This window comes from Salvelinus fontinalis, chromosome 20 (genome assembly GCF_029448725.1).
Source record: "Salvelinus fontinalis isolate EN_2023a chromosome 20, ASM2944872v1, whole genome shotgun sequence".
Lineage (NCBI taxonomy): Eukaryota > Metazoa > Chordata > Actinopteri > Salmoniformes > Salmonidae > Salvelinus > Salvelinus fontinalis.
This window is the reverse complement of record NC_074684.1, coordinates 10,278,231-10,301,167: the sequence shown is the minus strand read 5'-3', so window position 1 is coordinate 10,301,167 and position 22,937 is coordinate 10,278,231. Positions and strand designations below refer to the sequence as shown.

General features: G+C 43.0%; 1 protein-coding gene across 2 annotated transcripts; it reads left to right on the top strand.

Moving 5' to 3' along the window:
* The first annotated feature begins 493 nt into the window (after window positions 1–493).
* On the top strand, window positions 494–22,671 carry LOC129817274 (AN1-type zinc finger protein 3-like). 2 transcript variants are annotated; one of them, XM_055872367.1, is made up of 7 exons: window positions 498–601; window positions 730–1,097; window positions 3,930–3,970; window positions 11,772–11,969; window positions 20,296–20,364; window positions 20,457–20,630; window positions 20,826–22,671. In XM_055872367.1, the coding sequence occupies exons 2-7, from the start codon at window positions 1,033–1,035 to the stop codon at window positions 20,978–20,980; spliced, it is 702 nt and encodes a 233-aa protein (XP_055728342.1). In that variant the 5' UTR covers window positions 498–601; window positions 730–1,032; the 3' UTR covers window positions 20,981–22,671. The 2 variants fall into 2 exon arrangements, with proteins under 2 accessions (XP_055728343.1, XP_055728342.1); XM_055872368.1 differs by lacking the exon at window positions 730–1,097 and having other exon boundaries at window positions 494–601.
* Window positions 22,672–22,937: the final 266 nt, after the last annotated feature.

Below are 22,937 nucleotides of genomic sequence, written 5' to 3'. Positions count from 1 at the left end.
CACCACTGTAACTTTACCAATTAATACTATGCACGATTTTAAACTCTATATGGAAGGACGAGACGATAGATTGCAAATCAATTTTATCTCAAGAATGCTTGTCGTTCATGCTTCAAGCACTCCAATTGCACATTTTCGCTGAGCAATATGTTTGATCCATATATTTAGATAGCTAAGTGACTTCGAATAATATGTGTTGTGCAAATGGCTAATCTGACGTGAAATATATTTTGTGATCCTCCTGCTTCACAGCTGATTCATGTTTTGGTTTGTCCCAAAAAGACCAATGGGTTGGGACGTATTCATTATCGCGTTTTGGTAATAGTAATTTTCAACGATTCAAACCGTGAAATAAGGAAATAAACGGTTTTATATTGCTTCTGTTTAAAATATATGAATCCAAATAGTTGCTTGTGTGTGTGAGTTTACATTTCTTAGTCAGGAACGCTAGTGGGAATTGCGTTCAATGAACGCCATTTTGATTCTGTTGATACGGCACAGTACGTTTTATTCTAAATGAAGGTCTAGGTACCGGTAGTTTCCTGAACAGCTTACTTCGTACAGTTCGGCCCACTGAAGATTGGGGGACGCTGCACATGGTGTAAGTGGAATGATATTCGATGTGACTGCTGCTTACTCTGTGTCGAATACTCGTGATTAATATTGAGATTGTTGGAAATATTTGTTGTTGTGGTGTTTATGTTTTGTGTTGTATCTTTCATGTTACAGGTTGGACAAAGCGTTAACACCCCCTCTGTGGCTGTTAGTAGTAGCCGAGCTCCAGCTGATTGCTTTGAGTCCAGTGAGGACACTTGGATGATCAATTAATCCAAACTGAGCTGTTTAGGACTATTCGGATCCCTGTGGCCGCTCGTGTCGGCAAAGCCATCCACCTTCGTTGTCCAATTTGACCACCGAGGACTATTTATAGAAGCGGATATTTGCTACTTGAGTTGGCTGAAGATCCTTTACAACGACAAGGCCCCTGTCTCATCCCCAGCCTTGCGTACCCTTGATCATTTTGTTGAAGTCATGGGGGATACTGGTAGTGAGCGCAGCAAACCCTTACCACCTCGGTGTCCATGTGGATTTTGGGGGTAAGATGTCGCACATTATGTATTGTGGAGATGGTTTATTGTAGTGATAATGACAATGGATATTAATGTAGCCTAGATTAAAGCCATTGTTATATTGGGCATACCGGGTGGGGGTTGGGGCAAATGTTTGAGTTACAAAACTGATTCCTATCTGAATGTTTTTAGGTTTGCTGAACGTTTGGGCTTGTTTTCATTCTCTATCCATGAGTGTAGATCTATCAAAGCGTCGAATCATGTTCTGTGGTTCTGAACGAGTTATGTTACAATTTTGGGGTATAATCTGATCATTCGTGTTAGGCTCTGTGTCCTTAAATGGAAATGTATCCAGTCTAAAGAAATGATACCCTAACTAAAGATGAAACGTTGACACTTTGTATCCAATATTCTCTTGACTGTCATTGCCGTGTAACCACATTAGTTATCAAGTTACAGCAGGTTCATCCCTCACATTCCAGTCAAGTTGTGATTACATACCGGAAATGTTTATTTATGTCATTTAATCGAGCCCATTTAGGCAGTACATCAAACCATCTTTAGTGAAATCGAGCGACCAACCAAAGGGTATAGCATACTAATAATAAAAATGGGGCCTTTGTTTGAGCTGGACAGTTCTTCCTGTATGGTCAACTATTGCCACGTTCAAAACAACGGGGAACTCGGAAATACCCGACTAGTGCGTTCAAGTCAACTGGGAACTCGGGAAAAAAACGAGCTCTGACTGGGGGGAAATCGTTTACGACTTAATTCCATAGTCGGAAACTCATCTTTCTAGAGCTCAGACCTAAAGATCACTGACGTCATGAATTGACATCGTTTTTCCCCCAGTTGTCTTGAAAGCACCATATGTAGCAACGAAAGGAGGACTCTGGGATATTACTCCCTGGATGATTTTATGTACTAAAACCCTGCCCTTTCTTGTGCCATGCTCTCTTATTAACTAGTCACGCTGATCTTTAGGGTGTGTTATATGTGAGCAAACTGAGAATTACTCACACCTCTCAATGTCAGGTGACACAATCGGAAGCATGTTTACGCCTCTTGCGGTCAACACCTGGTTCGAGGCGTCTGACGTTTGTCACAGTTTTCCCCTCTGAAGCCCTCCGGCTTTCTTTGTAGCCCTTCCCTGCTGTGTTCAAACTATCTCTCTTTCTGAGTATGCCTGATTACAGCTAGAGCCAGGAACAAACATCCTCTTCAGTTCGAGATATCTCATTAAACATTGGGAGGGGAGTCTGTATCGCGAGACAGCAGGATATAGGCTTCGCCTTTAGAAGTGGGCTAGTTTAAAAAATCTGGGCTGAATTTCCAGCTTTCCTGTTTTTAGGTCAGTTGGTTCTTCTCTGGTAAAATGGAGCCTGTGCATATCAATTTGACCACTCAAAGGACATTCTTTTGATAGTGATAAACCATTCTAGACTGATACTCTGTTTTGATGAACATGTTAGCTCAGTTGAAGCCCTTATCGAGATGGGGAGTGAAGGAGGACATTAGGTTATTGTGCGTTAGCTGAAAGTTGGTAGGCAATCACATCTTCAATGTAGTGCAAGGATTAGGCTAGCATGGGGCTTGTCAGAACTCTCATCTAGGATTGAGGTCTTTCTAGGTATACTGCAAATCCTCTTCTCGGTTGAGGTCTAGTTACTCTACCACTGAATGACTCACGTGACGTTGGGAGGCAAAGTCCAATTGCAGTTAAGGTCATGGTAGGATGAGTCCTAAATGTATCCCAGGTCAATTGGAACACTCCATTGGTCACATTCCCTCCTGAGGGCACAATGGGCTGAATACTGTATGTAGTTCCAACCTTTTCCTGTATTGACAGAGCTCGCACAGTCCTGAACAGAAACATCCCAGCGTTGTGCCCTCCTATTAAAGTGAGTGTCAGAGGTCCAGAGTGAGACCAACCATTAGCCTAAACACTGGAAATGTAATGTCATCGAGGAAAGGATTCAAAGGACAGCCTGAGAAAATGGTGCATGTTTGGTGAGAGATTTCAGTTGAACAGATTTTTGAGGCTATGTGGAAGGGTTTGGGTTGTGTTCATGGAGTTGAGTCTGCTGTCATGAGTTAGCCTATTACACATTAGGATTGGGAGGGAAGTAAACCTGATTTTAGAAAAAATTATATTTACGCCTATATTTTTTCTAGGCTATTTCTGACCACAACATTTAGTGTAATGTATACATAGGGTAATGCAACAAATGTGATTGATACACATAGAGCTTATGTACTAGTTGTTATCCATGTTGAGTTGACTACCCTACTTCAGTCAGTAATGAACCCTTGAACCCTCAGGCCAATGTCAATGGAGGTCAAAAGCCCCTGTCAGGTTAGGCTTCTTGACACAATTGATTAGCCTGGACTGATTGGCTTGTTAACCGGTGAGAGATGGTATCAAATGAATGCAATGGTGTAGGCCTACCTGTCATTTGTTGCTGTAAAAATATTGACTTTATTGCTGCCTTCCCTTTTCAACTGTTTGCAACAACCTCTACCCCACCCCCGCCTTTGTTTGTTTCCCCCTTCTCTTCCCTGCCATGACTTTCTGTCATCTGTCACCCCTGCCATCCGTTTGTTTTCACTCACTCTCCGTAGCTATGGCAACCTCAGAGCCCGTCTGACTGTCTGGGTACAAAAAAAATGGGTCATGTTTGAGTGTCTCAAGAGCCATTGAAATGCATTCTTTTTTTTTTTTAAGTGTGATTTTTGTTGCAAATAAGAGGGGCGTGTTGCATTGACCGACGTGTGTCGGTCTTTATCCTATTTGGCCATCTCCACCTTTGTACCATTCCTTTCTGGGACTGACTTTTATTTTTTATTTTCTCTCCCCAGATCCAGTAAAACCATGAACCTCTGCTCAAAATGTTTTGCTGGTAAGTCTTGCTGTTCCTTGCGCAAGCCAATTAAACTCCCATATGTGTGGAAGACAATAGGTTTCTGTTATGTGGTAGAGCCCTGTGTGTACCTGAGACATCAGAAGGGGGTGTGCAGCCTGGTGCAGATTACTGCCTGTCATGTTATGCCTCTGCTGTATGGAAAAGGCAGTTTTTTTTACACCTCGATTAGGTTTATTGGTTTGTTAGATATGTTTTGTAGAAGTAATGTATGTACCTTTTTGGTATAAAAAATTCCCTGTGAAATATTCCAAAGGCATGCAGTAACAATACAAGGGTATTTTCAGAATCCAAAAAGTCAATTTCCAGATGGACTTCTCATTGACATAATAGCTATCTCAAGAATAAAACTGGTGTCAGGAAAAATATGTTCTCAGGTCTGATATCATGCTTTGCTGTATGTTGGGGTGTTGTCTCTCAGTACTCCTGTGGTTAAAGATTGCAGCTCTAAAATGGAGCTTGTGACTGAAGTTTTGAGATGGGCTTCTGTGGGCCTTTTCAGCAGCAACATTGCCTAGAATAGATTCAATAAACAAGAGCACCACGACAGCAGAAAGGGGTTCTATAGAGGATTAAGATAAGGCCCAGCTGCTTTTTGACCTTGTGCAGCCCTCTGGGTTTTGGGAGTTGATGGATAGACTCCTTGGTAGCCTAAAATGGGGTCATGCTTAGGGCTGTTGCGGTGACCGTATTACCGCCACACCGGCGGCCACAAGTCATGAAGGCAGTCAAATATCACGTGGCCGTTTAGTCATGGTAATTAGGCTTCTCCAAGCTCTGACGCGGCTGATGGTCATTTAGAAGCCTACCAAACTTGATAACTGCCTGGTACTCGGCACTCTATTGTCCCTCTAATCAGTCTGGCATCAATACAAATGTAATCGAAAATCGAATCAAACGCTTCATGAGGGTCCATGAGCTCATGTTGCGAAACTTTTCTATAGGCTATGCAATGGCTTTTACTAAGTAGAGGATCCCATCAGCTTTCTATATTTATTTGTCAACTTTCCTGATATTAAGCACATCGCTGTTCTTTACGATAGGAGTATAGCCTTCCTGGATGGCATGAAAATGAATCACGGGAAAAGCGTCCCCCATCCGCTATTTAAATGGACCAAGGTGGAAATGGACCAAGGTGGCTTAGCAGTTCAGACGTATTTTTCCGTGTTGTCGTGTCGTGTCCTGTATATATATATATATATATTTACACCTTTTCTTCACATATCTTTTATTTATTTTATTATCCAAGAACTCAACTACAAAAGCTTTCCTGCAAAAGCTTTCCTGCAACCCGCTTCACCAATTACAATAAGTACTATTTACCTCAATCTGAAAATCCATCGTGGAAGATAGCCAGGGGCTAATTCAGAAGCTAGCCTGAAAGCTAATCCAGAAGCTACTCCGATAGCTAGCCAGAAGCTAATCTGTAGCTGCCCCGAAATTAGCCGGTTTGCTGGCTAGCGTTGGTGTTTCAGCTGCCCACGTTTTTGCGGTCATCAGCTATTCCTCTAGCTCGATAATCTACCGGCACTTTTGTGCAACGCGACTCGGACCGGAGCATTCCGGGACTTTTTTTCTCTCAGTTTCCCCGGATTCCAACCGCAGCCTCTGGACACTTGCACCTTGATTTCGCAGCTAGCTAGCTGCATACCGTGTGACTATTGGCTTACGTCGACCCCGGAGCTAACTCAAATCATGCTGGAGCTAGCCAGCTGAGGAGTTCCATCACCATCCGGACCCGCTTCTTTGTTGCTGCTGCAGATACGGAACCCCACCGGGCCTTCACGACTGACTGCCGACGTTATCTGCCCGAGGGATTTATCCAACCGGCACCTCCGTCCCGGCGTTACCTGAACGCTCATCTGAGGCCCGCTAATCGTTAGCTGTCTTATCGGCTGCTATCTGAACAAAACCCCACTACACGGAACCTACCGACGGAAACGCACGAGGTATCTACAAACAGACCTCCATCCTATGCTGCTACCGATAGCCATATACCCGGCCAGCTGTCTGGATCGCCACGACCCCAACCAACCTCTACTCACTGGACCCTTATTTATCACTCGATTAAGCTTGCCTCTCCTTAATGTAAATATGCCTTGTCCATTGCTGTTCTGGTTAGTGTTTATTGGCTTATTTCACTGTAGAGATTCTAGCCCTGCTCTCTATACCATATCCAACCCTGCAGTTCCACCACCCACATATGTGATGACATCACCTGGTTTCAATGATGTTTCTAGAGACAAGATCTCTCTCATCATCACTCAATACCTAGGTTTACCTCCACTGTATTCACATCCTACCATACCTTTGTCTGTACATTATTCCTTTAAACTATTTTATCGCCCCCAGAAACTTCCTTTTACTCTCTGCTCTAGTAGCTCTAGGCGACCAATTCTCATAGCTTTTAGCCGTACCATTATCCTACTTCTCCTCTGTTCCTCTGGTGATGTAGAGGTGAATCCAGGCCCTGCAGTACCTGGCTCCACTCCTATTCCCCAGGCGCTCTCTTTTGATGACTTCTGTAACCGTAATAGCCTTGGCTTCATGCATGTTAACATTAGGAGCCTCCTCCCTAAGTTTGTTCTGTTCACTGCTTTAGCACACTCTACCAACCCGGATGTTTTAGCCGTGTCTGAATCCTGGCTTAGAAAGACCACCAAAAATTCAGACATTTTTATCCCCAATTACAATATTTTCAGACAAGATAGAACGGCCAAAGGGGGCGGTGTTGCAATCTACTGCAAAGACTGCCTGCAGAGTTCTGTTATACTATCCAGGTCTGTTCCCAAACAATTTGAACTTCTACTTTTAAAAATCCACCTCTCTAAAAACAAGTCTCTCACCGTTGCCGCCTGCTATAGACCACCCTCTGCCCCCAGCTGTGCTCTGGACACTATATGTGAACTGATTGCCCCCCATCTATCTTCAGAGCTCGTGCTGCTAGGTGACCTAAATTTGAACATGCTCAACACCCCAGCCACCCTACAATCTAAGCTTGATGCCCTCAATCTCACACAAATTATTAATGAACCTACCAGGTACCACCCTAATTCCGTAAACACGGGTACCCTCATAGATATCATCCTAACAAACTTGCCCTCCAAATACACCTCTGCTGTTTTTAACCAAGATCTCAGCGATCACTGCCTCATTGCCTGCATCCGTAATGGGTCAGCGGTCAAACGACCTCCACTCATCACTGTCAAACGCTCCCTGAAACACTTCAGCGAGCAGGCCTTCCTAATTGACCTGGCCGGGGTATCCTGGAAGGATATTGATCTCATCCCGTCAGTAGAGGATGCCTGGTCATTTTTTAAAAATGCCTTCCTCACCATCTTGAATAAGCATGCCCCATTCAAGAAATTTAGAACCAGGAACAGATATAGCCCTTGGTTCTCTCCTGACCTGACTGCCCTTAACCAACAGAAAAACATCCTATGGCGTTCTGCATTAGCATCGAACAGCCCCCGTGATATGCAACTTTTCAGGGAAGCCAGAAACCAATATACACAGGCAGTTAGAACAGCCAAGGCTAGCTTTTTCAAGCAGAAATTTGCTTCCTGCAACACAAATTCAAAAAAGTTCTGGGACACCGTAAAGTCCATGGAGAATAAGAACACCTCCTCCCAGCTTCCAACCGCCCTGAAGATAGGAAACACTGTCACCACCGACAAATCCACTATAATTGAGAATTTCAATAAGCATTTTTCTACGGCTGGCCATGCTTTCCACCTGGCTACCCCTACCCGGGACAACAGCACTGCCCTCCCCTCTGCTACTCGCCCAAGCCTTCCCCATTTCTCTTTCTCCCAAATACAGTCAGCTGATGTTCTTAATGAGCTGCAAAATCTGGACCCTTACAAATCAGCCGGGCTAGATAATCTGGACCCTTTCTTTCTAAAACTATCTGCTGAAATTGTTGCCACCCCTATTACTAGCCTCTTCAACCTCTCTTTCGTGTCGTCTGAGATACCCAAAGATTGGAAAGCAGCTGCGGTTATCCCCCTCTTCAAAGGGGGGGACACCCTTGACCCTAACTGCTACAGACCTATATCTATCCTACCCTGCCTTTCTAAGGTCTTCGAAAGCCAAGTCAACAAACAGATTACCGACCATTTCGAATCACACCACACCTTCTCCGCTATGCAATCTGGTTTCAGAGCTGGTCATGGGTGCACCTCAGCCACGCTCAAGGTCATAAACGATATCGTAACCGCCATCGATAGGAAACAATACTGTGCAGCCGTATTCATTGACCTGGCCAAGGCTTTTGACTCTGTCAATCACCACATCCTCATTGGCAGACTCGACAGCCTTGGTTTCTCTAATGATTGCCTCGCCTGGTTCACCAACTACTTCTCTGATAGAGTTCAGTGTGTCAAATCGGAGGGTCTGTTGTCCGGGCCTCTGGCAGTCTCTATGGGGGTGCCACAGGGTTCAATTCTTGGACCGACTCTCTTCTCTGTTTACATCAATGATGTCGCTCTTGCTGCTGGTGATTCTCTGATCCACCTCTACGCAGACGACACTATTCTGTATACTTCTGGCCCTTCTTTTGACACTGTGTTAACAACCCTCCAGGCGAGCTTCAATGCCATACAACTCTCCTTCCGTGGCCTCCAACTGCTCTTAAATACAAGTAAAACCAAATGCATGCTCTTCAACCGATCGCTGCCTGCTCCGGCCCGCCTGTCCAACATCACTACTTTGGACGGCTCTGACTTAGAATATGTGGACAACTACAAATACCTAGGTGTCTGGTTAGACTGTAAACTCTCCTTCCAGACCCACATCAAACATCTCCAATCCAAAGTCAAATCTAGAATTGGCTTCCTATTCCGCAACAAAGCATCCTTTACTCATGCTGCCAAACATACCCTTGTAAAACTGGCCATCCTACCAATCCTCGACTTCGGTGATGTCATTTACAAAATAGCCTCCAAAACCCTACTCAATAAATTGGATGCAGTCTATCACAGTGCCATCCGTTTTGTCACCAAAGCCCCATATACTACCCACCACTGCGACCTGTACACTCTCGTTGGCTGGCCCTCGCTTCATACTCGTCGCCAAACCCATTGGTTCCAGGTCATCTACAAGACCCTGCTAGGTAAAGTCCCCCCTTATCTCAGCTCGCTGGTCACCATAGCAGCACCTACCCGTAGCACGCGCTCCAGCAGGTATATCTCTCTAGTCACCCCCAAAACCAATTCTTCTTTTGGACGCCTCTCCTTCCAGTTCTCTGCTGCCAATGACTGGAACGAACTACAAAAATCTCTGAAACTGGAAACACCTATCTCCCTCACTAGCTTTAAGCACCAGCTGTCAGAGCAGCTCATAGATTACTGCACCTGTACATAACCCATCTACAATTTAGCCCAAACAACTACCTCTTTACCTACTGTATTTATTTATTAATTTATTTTGCTCCTTTGCACCCCATTATTTCTGTCTCTACTTTGCACTTTCTTCCAATGCAAACCAACCATTCCAGTGTTTTTTTTAGTTTTTATTTTACTTGCTGTGTTGTACTCACTTCGCCTCCATGGCCTTTTTATATTTTTATTTATTTATACATATATCTGTTTGCCTTCACCCCCCTTATCTCACCTCACTTGCTCACATTGTATATACTGTAGACTTATTTTTTTCACTGTATTATTGACTATATGTTTGTTTTTACTCCATGTGTAACTATGTGTTGTTGTATGTGTCGAACTGCTTTGCTTTATCTTGGCCAGGTCGCAATTGTAAATGAGAACGTGTTCTCAATTTGCCTACCTGGTTAAATAAAGGTTAAATAAAAAAAAAAAAAATAAATAAATAAATAAATGCATAGATGACATGTATTTTTTCTGCTGCTCCTGTTTCAAGACGGGTGCATGATAATGGTCCGTTCTAAATCAAAACAAATGTCACACAGATTATTTAGTATATGTAAAGACAAGATTAAATCAAGAATAGTCTGATGGGTGAATATATTAGCCTATCGCTTGTGAATTATATATTATCACTTGTGAATGATGCCCAGCGTAAGGCAAGAAACAAAGCCTTCTTTTTTTGGTGTGACTTTTTCGAATCATAGTCGAACACCTCATGTAGGCTAGCCCATAGGCCTATATGTTTTGATAAGGTTTGTATCACAACTAAAGTGGCCAAATAACTTGTTTAAAATGAAGCACATTAATCCACTTTACAAGGGGTTTAGAGCCTAACTGGCATACATAAGCAGTGTGTGAGTTTCAAGTTTGGGGAAGATCATTTTCACCATAAAAAATGCATCTTTTACAATAAAAGCATTACATGAATCATTTGCGGTCACTTTAGATAATGTTTTTTTCCCGCTAATGAAACATTCCCGCTAATAGCCCACTGCCGTGTGCGCGTTGCTGCGCTTATGATGTGAAGAAATAGCTTAATAGTTTATCAATATTTAAAGATAAACGTTCTGATCTGTCAGCTATATTGATAAAATGTTTGTTTTTTAATGCTTTTGGTTGTATTAATTTAGGGTCTGTTGCGTCCCACAACTGTACCAGACTGTTTGGCATAGAATAGGTCGACTTTTGTACTATTGGGGATAGGCTAGTCAATCTACTATCTGTTAGGCCTACTCATCTTGTTGGCTGACGGAAGGTAAATGTGGACAGTTCTTCCAATATCTTCAATATGCACCTCGGAATTGGATAAAGATGCGCGCAGTTGCGTCCGATATGTCTGTCTTCACTTGTAGCCTGTGAGAAAGACCCGATCACGTGATGGAGAGCGCACAGCACTCGGTGAGTGCTTCGGAACAGGCACTCGGGGAGAAGGGCACAACAAAGGCATGCATTTCTTTTAGGGTGTATTAAAGCCACAAAGGGGATGCTGCCATGCTTGTCAAATGGTGAATGAGAGACTAATGAGGTGTGTACAGCCTGCGCATCAAAACAAAGCAGAGCTCATGCCTTTTCAAGCAACTTTTTAAAATCATCATTAGTCGCATCATGCAGCCTTAAAATGTATTAAAAATCAAAACACAGCCCAAAGTTTGTAGTACAACTGGAGTTAGTTATTAAAGTGAAGCATATAGGAGTACCTATTGCTTTTTTAACTGCTCAACACAGATTAGATTTGCTTAGTGTGCACACTCCTGCAAATCGTTTGGATACTTTTTTTTTTTTATAGTTTATTCAGCTTTGTTCAGTTTTCTTCATAATATAAAATAATGCCATTGAATTCTAAGCAAATCTTGTCTGCTAAATGAACACGTGTAGCTCACAGCCATTTGGCATAGCCACATCAGGACCTAACATAAGGACAACCCAGAGTATGCTATTCTGAATTGGACTACATTTTCTTCATATCATGCTTCTTTAGACCTGTCTAAAATAAATAATGGATTTATTGTGAAGGTGTAGGCTATATTACATGGATTTATTATACTTTTTTAAAAATGTAGATGGCTTGTGGAAGCCAGGAGATGCTAAATGTGTTTTAGATTAACTTGCAATTACTGTGAGACCGACAGTTATTTGCTTGACAATCACCGGCTGACACAATTTTGTGACCGCCACAGCCCTAATCATGCTAAAGGTTCATTCTGAGGTATTGACATCCTCTCAGGCCAGACCATCTGCGATTCTGAATGATGTTTTGGGGAGAGGGAATGGTGACGCATGCCCCCACGTGTATGTGTGTGTGTACTAATGCTCTGAAGCTGCTGGTCCATTAAAAGCCCACGTACATTATGTGGTGCTGTGGTCACTAAATGGCATTATTTTGTCTGTCTTTTCAGATATCGAGCAGAAGCAGACAGATGATGACTGTACCTCAAAGCCCAGCCCAAGCACTGGCAGTAGCCAATTGTCTGTCTTCAGTGGCGAGACGAGCAGCAACAGTAGCCAATCCCTATCGTCGTCACCACCCACTAGCTCCGAGCAGCCATCGGTGTCAACCGAAGACCCTGTCCCCACATTAACAACTACACAGGAGGGTAAGATGGAGGGTCCACAACTTTTGAATTTTAAGATGGCGCACATTCTGAAAGCTTTGAATGAATTACCATAGCTGAGATCATTGTCAGTCATCCAATCACACCAAGTTCTAACTAAATCTCATATCAGACTGGACCCTCACTCTTCAGCATTTTCAATCTATATGGTTTATACAGTGCAGTCGGAAAGTATTCCGACCCCTTCCCTTTATTCACAGTTTGACGTTACAGCATTATTCTAAAATGTATTACATCTATAAAAAAAAATCCTCATCAATCTACACACAATACCTCATAGTGAGGAACTCATTATGTTGCTAAACTTTAATGAGCAAGCCTTCCTTCATGACCTGGCCTCTGTAAAATGGTATAGAATCAGCTTGATCCTCTCTGTTGAAGATGCTTGGACCTTCTTTTGAGATTTTCAGTGGTATTGTTAACAAACCTTCCCCCATAAAGACAATTTGAATTAATAACAGGTTCAGCCCCTGGTTCGACTGTGATCTTGCAGAGTTACTCCACCTCAAGAATTGCATTTGGCGAAACCCTCGGCCCACGCATACTCAGGCTGACTAGCCCTCGGTCAGGCAAATGAGAAATACGTGCGCTCAGGCTATCCAGAAGACCAAAGTTAGTTACTTTAAGGAGCAGTTCTCTCTCTGTGGGTCTAACCCACAGAAGTTCTGGAAAACAGTTAAAGACCTAGAGAATTAACCCTCCTCCTCACAGCTGCCCATGTCCCTTAATGGTGATGATATGGTTGTTACTGAGTCCGAGGTGCTAAAGGAGCTCCTTAAACTTGACCCCAAAAAAACCATCTGGGTCAGATGGTTTAGACCTTCTCTTCTTTAAGGTTGCTGCCCTTATAATCGCCAAGCCTATCTCTGACCTTTTAAACCTGTCTCTCCTCTCTGGGGAGGTTCCCATTGCTTGGAAGGCAGCCACGACACGTCCTTTATTTAAGTGGGGAGATCAAGCTGATCCTAGCTGTTACAGGCCCATTTCTATGTTGTCCTGTTTATCAAAAGTGTTGGAAAAATGTGTCAATAATCAACTGACTGGCTTTCTTGATGTCTTTAGTATTCTCTCTGGTATGTGATCTTGTTTCCGCTCAGGTTATGGATGTGTCACTGCAACCTTAAAGGTCCTCAATGATGTCACCATTGCCCTTGATTCAAAGCAATGGTGTGCTGCTATTTTTATTGACTTGGACAAAGCTTTTGATACGGTACACCATTCCATTCTTGTGGGCCAGCTACTGTAAGTGGTATTGGTGTCTCTGAGGGGTCTTTGGTCTGGTGTGCTAACTACCTCTCTCAAAGAGTGCAGTGTATAAACTCAGAACATCTGCTGTCTCAGACACTGCCTGTCACCAAGGCTCGATCCTAGGCCCCACACTCTTCTCAATATACATCAACAACATAGCTCAGGCAGTAGGAAGCTCTCATCCATTTATATGTGGATGATAGTCTTGTACTCAGCTGGCCCCTCCCTGGATTTTATGTTAAATGCTCTACAACAAAGCTTTCTTAGTGTCCAACAAGCTTTCTCTGCCCTTAACCTTGTTCTGAACACCTCCAAAACAAAGGTCATGTGGTTTGGTAAGAAGAATGCCCCTTTCCCCAAAGGTGTGATTACTACCTCTGAGTGTTTAGAGCTTGAGGTAGTGTACTTGGGAGTACACTGTCCTTCTCTCGGCACATATCAAAGCTGCAGGCTAAAGTTAAAGCTAGACTTGGTTTCCTCTATCGTAATCGTTCCTCTTTCACCCCAGCTGCCAAACTAACCCTGATTCAGATGACCATCCTAACCATACTAGATTACGGAGACATAATTTATAGATCGGTAGGTAAGGGTGCTCTCAAGCGGCTAGATGTTCTTTACCATTCGGCCATCAGGTTTGCCACCAATGCTCCTTATAGGACACATCACTGCACTCTATACTCCTCTGTAAACTGGTCATCTCTGTATACCCGTCGCAAGACCCACTGGTTGATGCTTACTTACAAAACCCTCTTAGGCCTCACTCCCCCTATCTGAGATCTCTACTGCAGCCCTCATTCTCCACAAACAACACCCGTTCTGCCGGTCACATTCTGGTAAAGGTCCCCAAAGCACAGACATTCCTGGGTCGCTCCTATTTTCAGTTCGATGCAGCTAGCGACTGGAACGAGCTGCAACAAACACTCAAACTGGACAGTTTTTTTCTCTCCATCTCTTCATTCAAAGACTCAATCATGGACACTCTTACTGACAGTTGTGGCTGCTTTGCGTGATGTATTGTTGTCTCTACTTTTCTTGCCCTTTTTTCACTGTTGTCTGTGCCCAATAATATTTGTACCATATTTTGTGCTTCTACCATGTTGTGCTGCTGCCATGTTGCTTAAGTATTCAGACCCTTTGCTATGAGACTCGAAATTGGGCTCCGGTGCATCCTGTTTCCATTGATCATCCTTGAGATGTCTCTAGGATGATCCCCAAGAACACAGTGGCCTCCATCATTCTTAAATGGAAAAAGTTTGGAACCACCAAGACTCTTCCTTGAGCTGGCCGCTCGGCAAACCTCAGCAATCGGGGGAGAAGGGCCTTGGTCAGGGAGGTGACCAAGAAGCCAATGGTCACTCTGACAGAGCTCTAGAGTTCCTCTATGGAGATGGGAGAGCCTTCCAGAAGGACAACCATCTCTGCAGCACTCCACCAATCAAGTCTTTATGGTAGTGGCCAGAGTTTGCCAAAGGGGACCTAAAGGACTCTCAGACCATGAGAAACAAGATTCTCTGGTCTGACGAAAGCAAGATTGAACTCTTTGGCCTGAATGCCAAGCGTCACGTCGAAGAAACCTGGCATCCCTACGGTGAATCATGTTGGTGGCAGAATCATGCTGTGGATCTAGGGAAAGATAAACGGAGCAAAGTATTAAGAGATCCTTGATGAAAACTTGCTCCAGAGCGCTCAGGACCTCAGACTGGGGCGACGGTTCACCTTCCAACAGGACGACGACCCTAAGCACACAGCCAAGACCGTGTAGGAGTGGTTTCAGGACAAGTCTTTGAGTGGCCCAGCCAGACCCCGGACTTAAACCCGATCAAACATCCTGAGAGACCTTACAATAGCTGTACAGCGACGCTCCCCATCCAACCTGACAGAGCTTGCGAGGATCTGCAGAGAAGAATGGGAGAAAATCCCTAAATACAGTTGTGCCAAGCTTTTAGCATCATACTCAAGGCTGTAATTGCTGCCTAAGGTGCTTCAACAAAGTTCTGAGTAAAGGGTCTGAATACTTATGTAAATGTGATATTTCAGTTTTTTGTAATACATTTTTAAAACATCTCTAAACCTGTTTTTGCATTTTTTTAATGGGGTATTGTGTGTAGATTGTTGAGGGGGGAGGAAACAATTTAATCCATTTTAGAATAAGGTTGTAACGTAACAATGTGGAAATGTTTTTATAAATGTGCAATAAGCATAAAACACACTTATGTAAGGAGTTGGCAACTCGTTCTCATTCTGAGAATTAAGATGGGCCACTTGATTTCAACATCTAAACGAAGTGGACAGGCTAGCATGCTGCTCAAACCGTTGGAGATGAACAGAAGGGTGTGTTCATAATTTAACTGTTCTGCCTTGTTAGCTAGCAAGTAGTTCCAAGTTGGCTAAACTTGAAATATAAAGATTATCTGAATACTCACTTGCACGTGGGCTTGTGCTTGTGGGATTGTTTGAGACCTGTGTTCATTTTCTATTATGCCTGATACAAGACATTTGTCATTATTAGTGAATGATAATGGTTCTGGTTAAATTTGTAACAAAAAGGCCATTTTCATAGACATGAAAGCCAGAGATCAGTGATTTAAAAATATATATATTTGCAAAAAAGCAGGTTAAACTATTTTGATAAAATTAAATGATTAGTGGGTCTTATGGTTGTGGAATAGGTATATTTATCCCTGAATTAGATTGACTTTTTTAAGCAAAGCTTTTTTAGTGAGCCTAAGAAATTATATATATTGTGAATCACCCTTAAGGGTGGCAGGTAGCCTAGCAATTAGAGCGTTGGGCCAGTAACTGAAAGGTTACTGGTTTGAATCCCCAAGCCGATAAGGCTCTGTCGATGTGACCTTGAGCAAGGCACTTAACCCTAATTGCTGCTGTAAGTCATTCTGGATATTCTAAGAAAATTAAATCAATTGGGGTGGGGGGGGGGGGGGGGGTGTTATGATCGTTGTGCCACATTTAAGTGTTAAGGAAATAGTTCTTTGACTTCTAAACGGTAAGAAAGATTTGTATGGAAATTAGGGATGGGCGATTATGGCCAAAATATATCACAGTATTTTTTTAAACTTTTGACGGTATGTTTATTTGACAGTGTATTATAAAAGTTCTACATTTGCATTGAGTAGTGCATTACCCTAGTATGGCAACACGTACTATACATTCTATACAAGTGATTTCAATGGGTCTTTGTCCATTCTGATTGTTTTATACTGTTCAATTCAACTTTAACTGAAAATCATTTTCATAAATTTGTGCATTTCCTGCATTCATTTGAGATAATTCCCACACTCCCACGTAGGGCTGCACAATATGGGCGGAATATCGAGGCCTTATTTTTAACCAAATGTTGCAATTGTGATTTGACTTCCGAATTAGATCAAAAGACAGTGAACTGTTGGAATCATGGAAATAAATTATTATTCTATAGTTAGAATATAATAGTGGGCACTTTAAATATAGTGTTTGACATGGCAATGAATGAAAATGCCAGGGAGGAGTTATTGTGGCAGGATAGGAACCAAAGTGTTGGTCAGTGTTTCCTAGAGGACCCTATAATCTTTCACTAGATATTTTTTTTTCATGTAGCCAACATTCATGCTTCGCCTATTCCTCTGATTTAGAATATACTGTTGCACAAACATGCAGATTTAGGCCTACACCATCACTATTATCCGGCTGTGAAGCTAGCTACCTTTGCTCTGACGCTTACATTTTATTAGCTAGCTAACTAGCCATTTAGCATTAGCGTATAACACAATTTAAGTAAAACTTGCTAAGAAAAGACAAACTAGCTTTTTGCCGATGTACGAAACTAATGGTGCAATTTATAGAATGCTTGTGGATTTATATTAAGAAGCAAAGTGTTGTCGTCAACATTGTTGCATGTGCTGCATTAACCATGCAGACTGAACGGAAGTATCTCATGGTCAAACAACATCAACATGCACTCCTTGAGTGACGGGGCTAGGTCTGTGTGGAAAGTGGCATGGAGAGCGGAGAGGGATGACAAGTAGCTGTCTACACTATACAAATTGACGTTACACACAGCATATCACATTTTAACAAACCAAACATTCAAATACCCAAACCGTACATCTGTGTGTAGTAAAATACAGTATACCGACCAGCACTAATGGAAATACCCTCAAATAAAAGGTGACATTCCCTACTGTCGCTTTGTGAAACATTTGATCTCAAATCCAAAATGCTGGAGTACCAACACAATTTGAAGTATTTTTGCTCCGCTGTCAAATAAGATACAGAGGGAAGTGTGTATATACGTATGCATTTCATGAAGTCTCTGTTGGCAGAGGTCTGTCAGGTTGGACTGATATGGTGACAGCCTGCTTCTATTTCTGCCTCGGGAGGAGTGGTGGTGTGTGTGTGTGTGTGTCTCACTTTGTTGGCAATACATGTACTACGCCTGGCCCAGATAGGAATCATAGTGGGGCAGCATGGTCACGTTGACCATCTTTTAAAACCTGCTTGGTTCTCACAGAATTTCACTTAAGATCTCCAGTTTTCAACCAATTGCAGTTTCTTGTTGCGTTTGCTATTTTTTTTTTTAGGGGTGTAACCATTCACCAATCGGTTCCCGATTTCAAATGTTTAAGATGTAAGTGCATTGGTCAGTGGACCCAAAACCGATCCAAGTGTATCATGCATCGGTCAGAAAGTAGATTAAAGCATTACAAATTGCTGGTTTGCTAAAATGTTTTGCTCATTCCATTCTGTCTACCTTCAGAAAATAACTCATATTTTATAACAACTGAAGTCCTCTCCTTCAGTGTCAAACTGCATGTAACTGTGTTGACAGTCGCTGATCTACAAGTCATTTTGCGTGCCGAACAACCCCAGGCAATATCGGTACTGGTTAAACTGCACACACTGCCTGGCCTGTTCCTGATCTTGCACATCTGTGCAGCACTTTCGGCATGCAAATGCTCTGGAGCAGGTTTTCATCAAGGATGTCTCTGTACTTTGCTACGATCATCTTTGCCTCGACCCTGACTAGTCTCCCAGTCTCTGCCGCTGAAAAACATCCCCACAGCAGGATGGGGTCACCGTAGGGATGGTGCCAGGTTTATTTCAGATGTTGACACTTGGCATTCAGGCCAAAGAGTTCAATCTTGGTTTCTTCAGACCAGAGAATCTTGTTTCTCATGGTCTGCGAGTCTTTAGGTGCCTTTTGGCAAACTCCAAACGTGCTGTCATGTGCCTTTTTTACTGAGGAGTGGCTTCCATCTGGTCACTCTACCATAAAGGCCTGATTGGTGGAGTGCTGCAGAGATGGTTCTGGGAGGTTCTCCCATCACCACAGAGGAACTATGACAGAGCTCTAGAGTGACCATCGCAATCCCCCAATTGCTCAGTTTGGCTGGGAGGACAGCTCTAAGAAGAGACTTGGCGGTTCCAAACTTCTTCCATTTAAGAATGACGGAGGCCACTTTGTTCTTGCACCTTCAATGCTGCCAAAAAATTTTGCTACCCTTCCTCAGATCTGTGCCTCGATATAATCCTGTCTCGGAGCTCTACAGACAATTCCTTCGACCACCTTTTTATATAGACAGCCTTTCCAAATCCTGTCCAATCACTTGCATTTACCTCAGGTGGACTCCAAGTTGTAGAAACATCTCAAGGATGATCAATGGAAACAGGATGCACCTGAGCTCAATTTCGAGTCCCATAGCAAAGGGTCTGAATACTTATGTAAATAAGGTATTTCTGTTTTTAAATTTGCAAAAATGTCTAAGCCTGTTTTCACTTCGTCATTATGGGGTATTGTGTGTGTGTGTGTGTGTGTGTGTGTGGATAGTTTTGGGGAAAAAAATATTTCATCCATTTTAGAATAAGGCTGTATAACGTAACAAAATGTGGAAAAAGTTAAGGGGTCTGAATACTTTCCGAAGGCACTGTATGAGCTGTTAAAAATTGTGTTTTACTGGAGTAGTAGTAATAATCTATCAGAAACACAACTCTCATCTGGCTATACCTGCAGAATTTGGGTTTCCAATATATTTTTAGATTTTTCGGGTTCACCATCAGCAATAGTTTGTTTAAAGCAAAACTACCCAATCAGTGTATATATTTTTTTTGTTGATATACAGGGTCAAGTTGATAATTTACTAACGAGGACAGCAATCACTTTTGCGGGGCGCACTGCGTGGCCGAAGCGAGAGGAGAACTTCCAAGCGGTCAAAACCATTTGATTTTTAGATGAGGTGGGGGGGTGAAATCCAAATTGTGCTATTTTCATTGTCTACGTCATAGCTAATTTGTATACGATAAATATGGATACATTACTAGCTCAAGCACTTAATCTGCTAAATGACAAGTTAATTAGTGGGTGATGGGGATTTCAGAACCAAAGTGGGAGACAAAAAAAAAAGCTACATTGCCACCCCCCTACATACCTCTTGTATAAAGCCTAGTTTTTCTGTTACTATTGCCTTTTAGAAAATATTTGTCTTACTTTTTAACACTGCACTGTTGAATGGGCTCGTAAGTAAGAATTTCACTGTAAAGTCTACACTTGTATTCGGTGCATGTGACCAATAAAATGTTATTTGATTTAAACACGCACGCACACATCAGTTCAGACACATCCAGCTCATGAGCACATTCAGCAGATTTTAATTTAGAATAAAAAAAAATGTTATGCAACAAATGTTGGCGCATCAAATCAATTTGTTCTCTAACTAACCGAATTGCACAGACTCGTTTCAAACTAAAACGTATCGTTCCTGGATCGTATCGGAGCCAATGTATCTACATCCATGTCGAATCATCTTGAAAGGGAAAGATGCACATCCCTAGTATTTTTAACCTTCATGTTAAGAATGTAAGTCAAGTGATATGTTGACGTAAATAGACTTGGCATGTCAGGATTTGAGCTTATCTGGTTGCATAGCATGGACACGAAGTCTTAAATCCTTCAAGGTTCTGAAATTGTCTTTCTGTCTCCAAATCATCTTGGTCTAGGTGACACACATTTGGGCTCTTGATCAATGAAGAATGATTCCCTTGTGTTGCTCTTCTTTTTCTTCCACAGGAGTATCGTCATGCACAGAAACAGCCCAAGGCACCCTCTGTACACCCACAAAACGTCCTTGCGAATCAGGTACAGCCATGCTTCTGCTCTCTGTGTATATTTCTGTACAAATTGAACGTCCCGTGGTTACTTTGTAACCGTGTAACCTTCTGTTCTTTCAGCTTCAGGGTCGGAGAGCGAGGCGTCACCAGAGAAACGGGCACGGCGGGACTTGGAGGGGGAGGCGGCGAGCGAGGAGCCTAGCCGAGGACCCAAGCAGAAAAACCGCCGGCGCTGCTATCGCTGCCAAACAAAACTGGAGCTGGTACAGCAGGAACTGGGCTCCTGTCGCTGCGGTCAGTACTACACGGGAACAGAGCAAACACATCTGAACACGTCTGCCCTTGGTTTCCGTGTCTCCTCACCTCGTGTCTCCTCGCCTTGACTTCACACAGATTTTTACATTCTCTCTTTTTCTGTCTCCTTCTTTCTCGTTTTCGCCTCTCCTCTTTCTCTCATTGTTTCCCCCCCTATTTTGTTTTGTCTTCTAGGCTACGTGTTCTGCATGCTCCACCGTCTACCTGAGCAGCACGACTGCCTGTTCGACCACCTGGGACGTGGGCGTGAGGAGGCCGTCCTCAAGATGGTGAAGCTGGACCGCAAGGTGGGCCGCTCGTGCCAACGCATCGGAGAAGAGTGCTCTTGAGCTGCCCCCGCTGCCCGCCCGTCACCACCCATCCACCCAACAGAGAAGAGGCACTTAAATAGAGAGGGGGACGTAAGAGAGAGCAAGGAAGAGAGGGAGGGAAGGGGAAGAAGGAGAGAGCATGGTTGTAATAGATCCACACTTACCCCACCATTCTGGAGCTGAGGGTTGTTGACCCACTCCTGTTAGTCTTTACCCCTCCAGAGGGGAACAGTTTGGACACTGCCTTGGACACGGTCACCATGGCAACCTCTGGAGCCACACTGTCACTATCGCACGTTCGTTTTCACACAGCCTTAACTTGTCAGAGGGGTATACTACAAAGCAGGATCAATGGGTTAGCCAGCTATCTTTGATGAACAAACAGAATTAACTATTGATTTTCAGGTTAATTTAAGAAAGCTCAACTTAGCTATGTGTTTTTGGTTGAGTAAATTGGACCATGTCCATTTCAAGCTTATCTTTCTAAAGAATGAAGTTATTTCACAATATTTACACAAGTTAGCTGGCAAACTCTTTTTTTTTTTATCACACAGCAGAGCCATCGCTCAACAACAATCTTACCCCTCAGTCTTTGTTTCACTGATCACAAAAGATTAGGCTGTCTGCACCAGTACTTTCTAAATGAAACTGACCTTTCTCGGCTCCTTGGTCATCTTGGTAAGCAGGTTTTCAGTACATCATTGGTGACAGATAAACTGAACATAGCCCTGTCTGTCCCTTGACCACTCCTCAGGTTGTAGGGTGGAATGTTGACCTTTACCCCCCCCCCCCTCTTCCTTTTCTGCTCCCTCCTCACCCAATGGCTCCTGCATGGCATTGGTTTGAAATAGCGTGTGTTACGGATGTCGTCGTCCCCGGACATGGGTCAGTTGTTGTGTGGCCGTGTTTGTTCTTATGAGACTCTGCTAGACTGGTTTGACTACAAACCGGACCACAAACCCTTGTACTGCAGCCTACTCCTCCGCTTCTCTCAGATGGATTAGAGTCTGAACAAATGGACTAGAGTCACACACACAGAACCTCTCTGAAGCAGAAGCCCTTCTCTGCCTGCTGCTCTTTGAATAAGTGATGCTGTTGCTGTTAATGCTCTTTTCTGTTTTGTAATACCCCGTGCACTTACTCCCTTTATTTTTTACATACACACTACACAATCCCTGACTCACTGGACTGTCAAACTATGGCTCTATTCGTATGGCCATACAAGCAGACCACTTAAAAAGCATGCATAATACATTGCTTCATTTTTTTGTTGTAGTATGCTAGTCTGTTCCATATTTTTCTCCTCCTACCCCAGTCACACTACTTGAGTGTGCTGGTCCCAATGCTCATCTCATTCTTCTTACTCACTTCCCTCTCTGCTTCCTTCTCTTACTGGCCCCCTTCCTCTGGTGCGAGGAATGACTGAACGATGGCGGGAGCGACGTGTAGAGTGGCGTAGTGGGTGGTTTTATTTTGGTATTTCTACGACCCGTCATCTCTCGAGTGCCGATGGGAAAATAAGAAATGTTATCTTTCTGTATCTTTAAAAGAAATTTTATTTAACCATATATTGTTTTGATTTACTTACACATTAGCATAGAGCTGCATATTTAGTTAAATGTATAAAACCAGAACAATTTTGTTATGTTCTCCTTTTATTTGATTATTTTCCCCTTTTTGCTGAGGATGAATAAACTGGATTAGAGGAATGGGTGGCCTGTGTGTGATCTTTAAAACATTTGAATTATTTCATTATATAAGGGTAAAACATTTTGCATTATTTTCTACAGAAACTTAGAAGCAGTTCATCAAAACAAGTGATAATGGAAAGTGTGAACCTGATTCTATGGAAAATTTTGCAAATGTCTGTAACGGAAAATAAAAAGCTCTCTAAAATAGACAACGAACATGACCCTTTGTGTTTTGTCAGCCTTCAGAGGTCAAATTTGCTAACATTCGAAGGCCGTGGCCACAT

Coding starts and splice junctions, on each gene's coding strand:
- LOC129817274 (XM_055872367.1), top strand. CDS start 1,033: ATGGGGGATACTGGTAGTGAGCGCAGCAAACCCTTACCACCTCGGTGT. Junction 3,971..11,771: donor CTGCTCAAAATGTTTTGCTG/GTAAGTCTTGCT, acceptor CTGTCTTTTCAG/ATATCGAGCAGAAGCAGACA. Junction 20,365..20,456: donor AAAACGTCCTTGCGAATCAG/GTACAGCCATGC, acceptor CTGTTCTTTCAG/CTTCAGGGTCGGAGAGCGAG.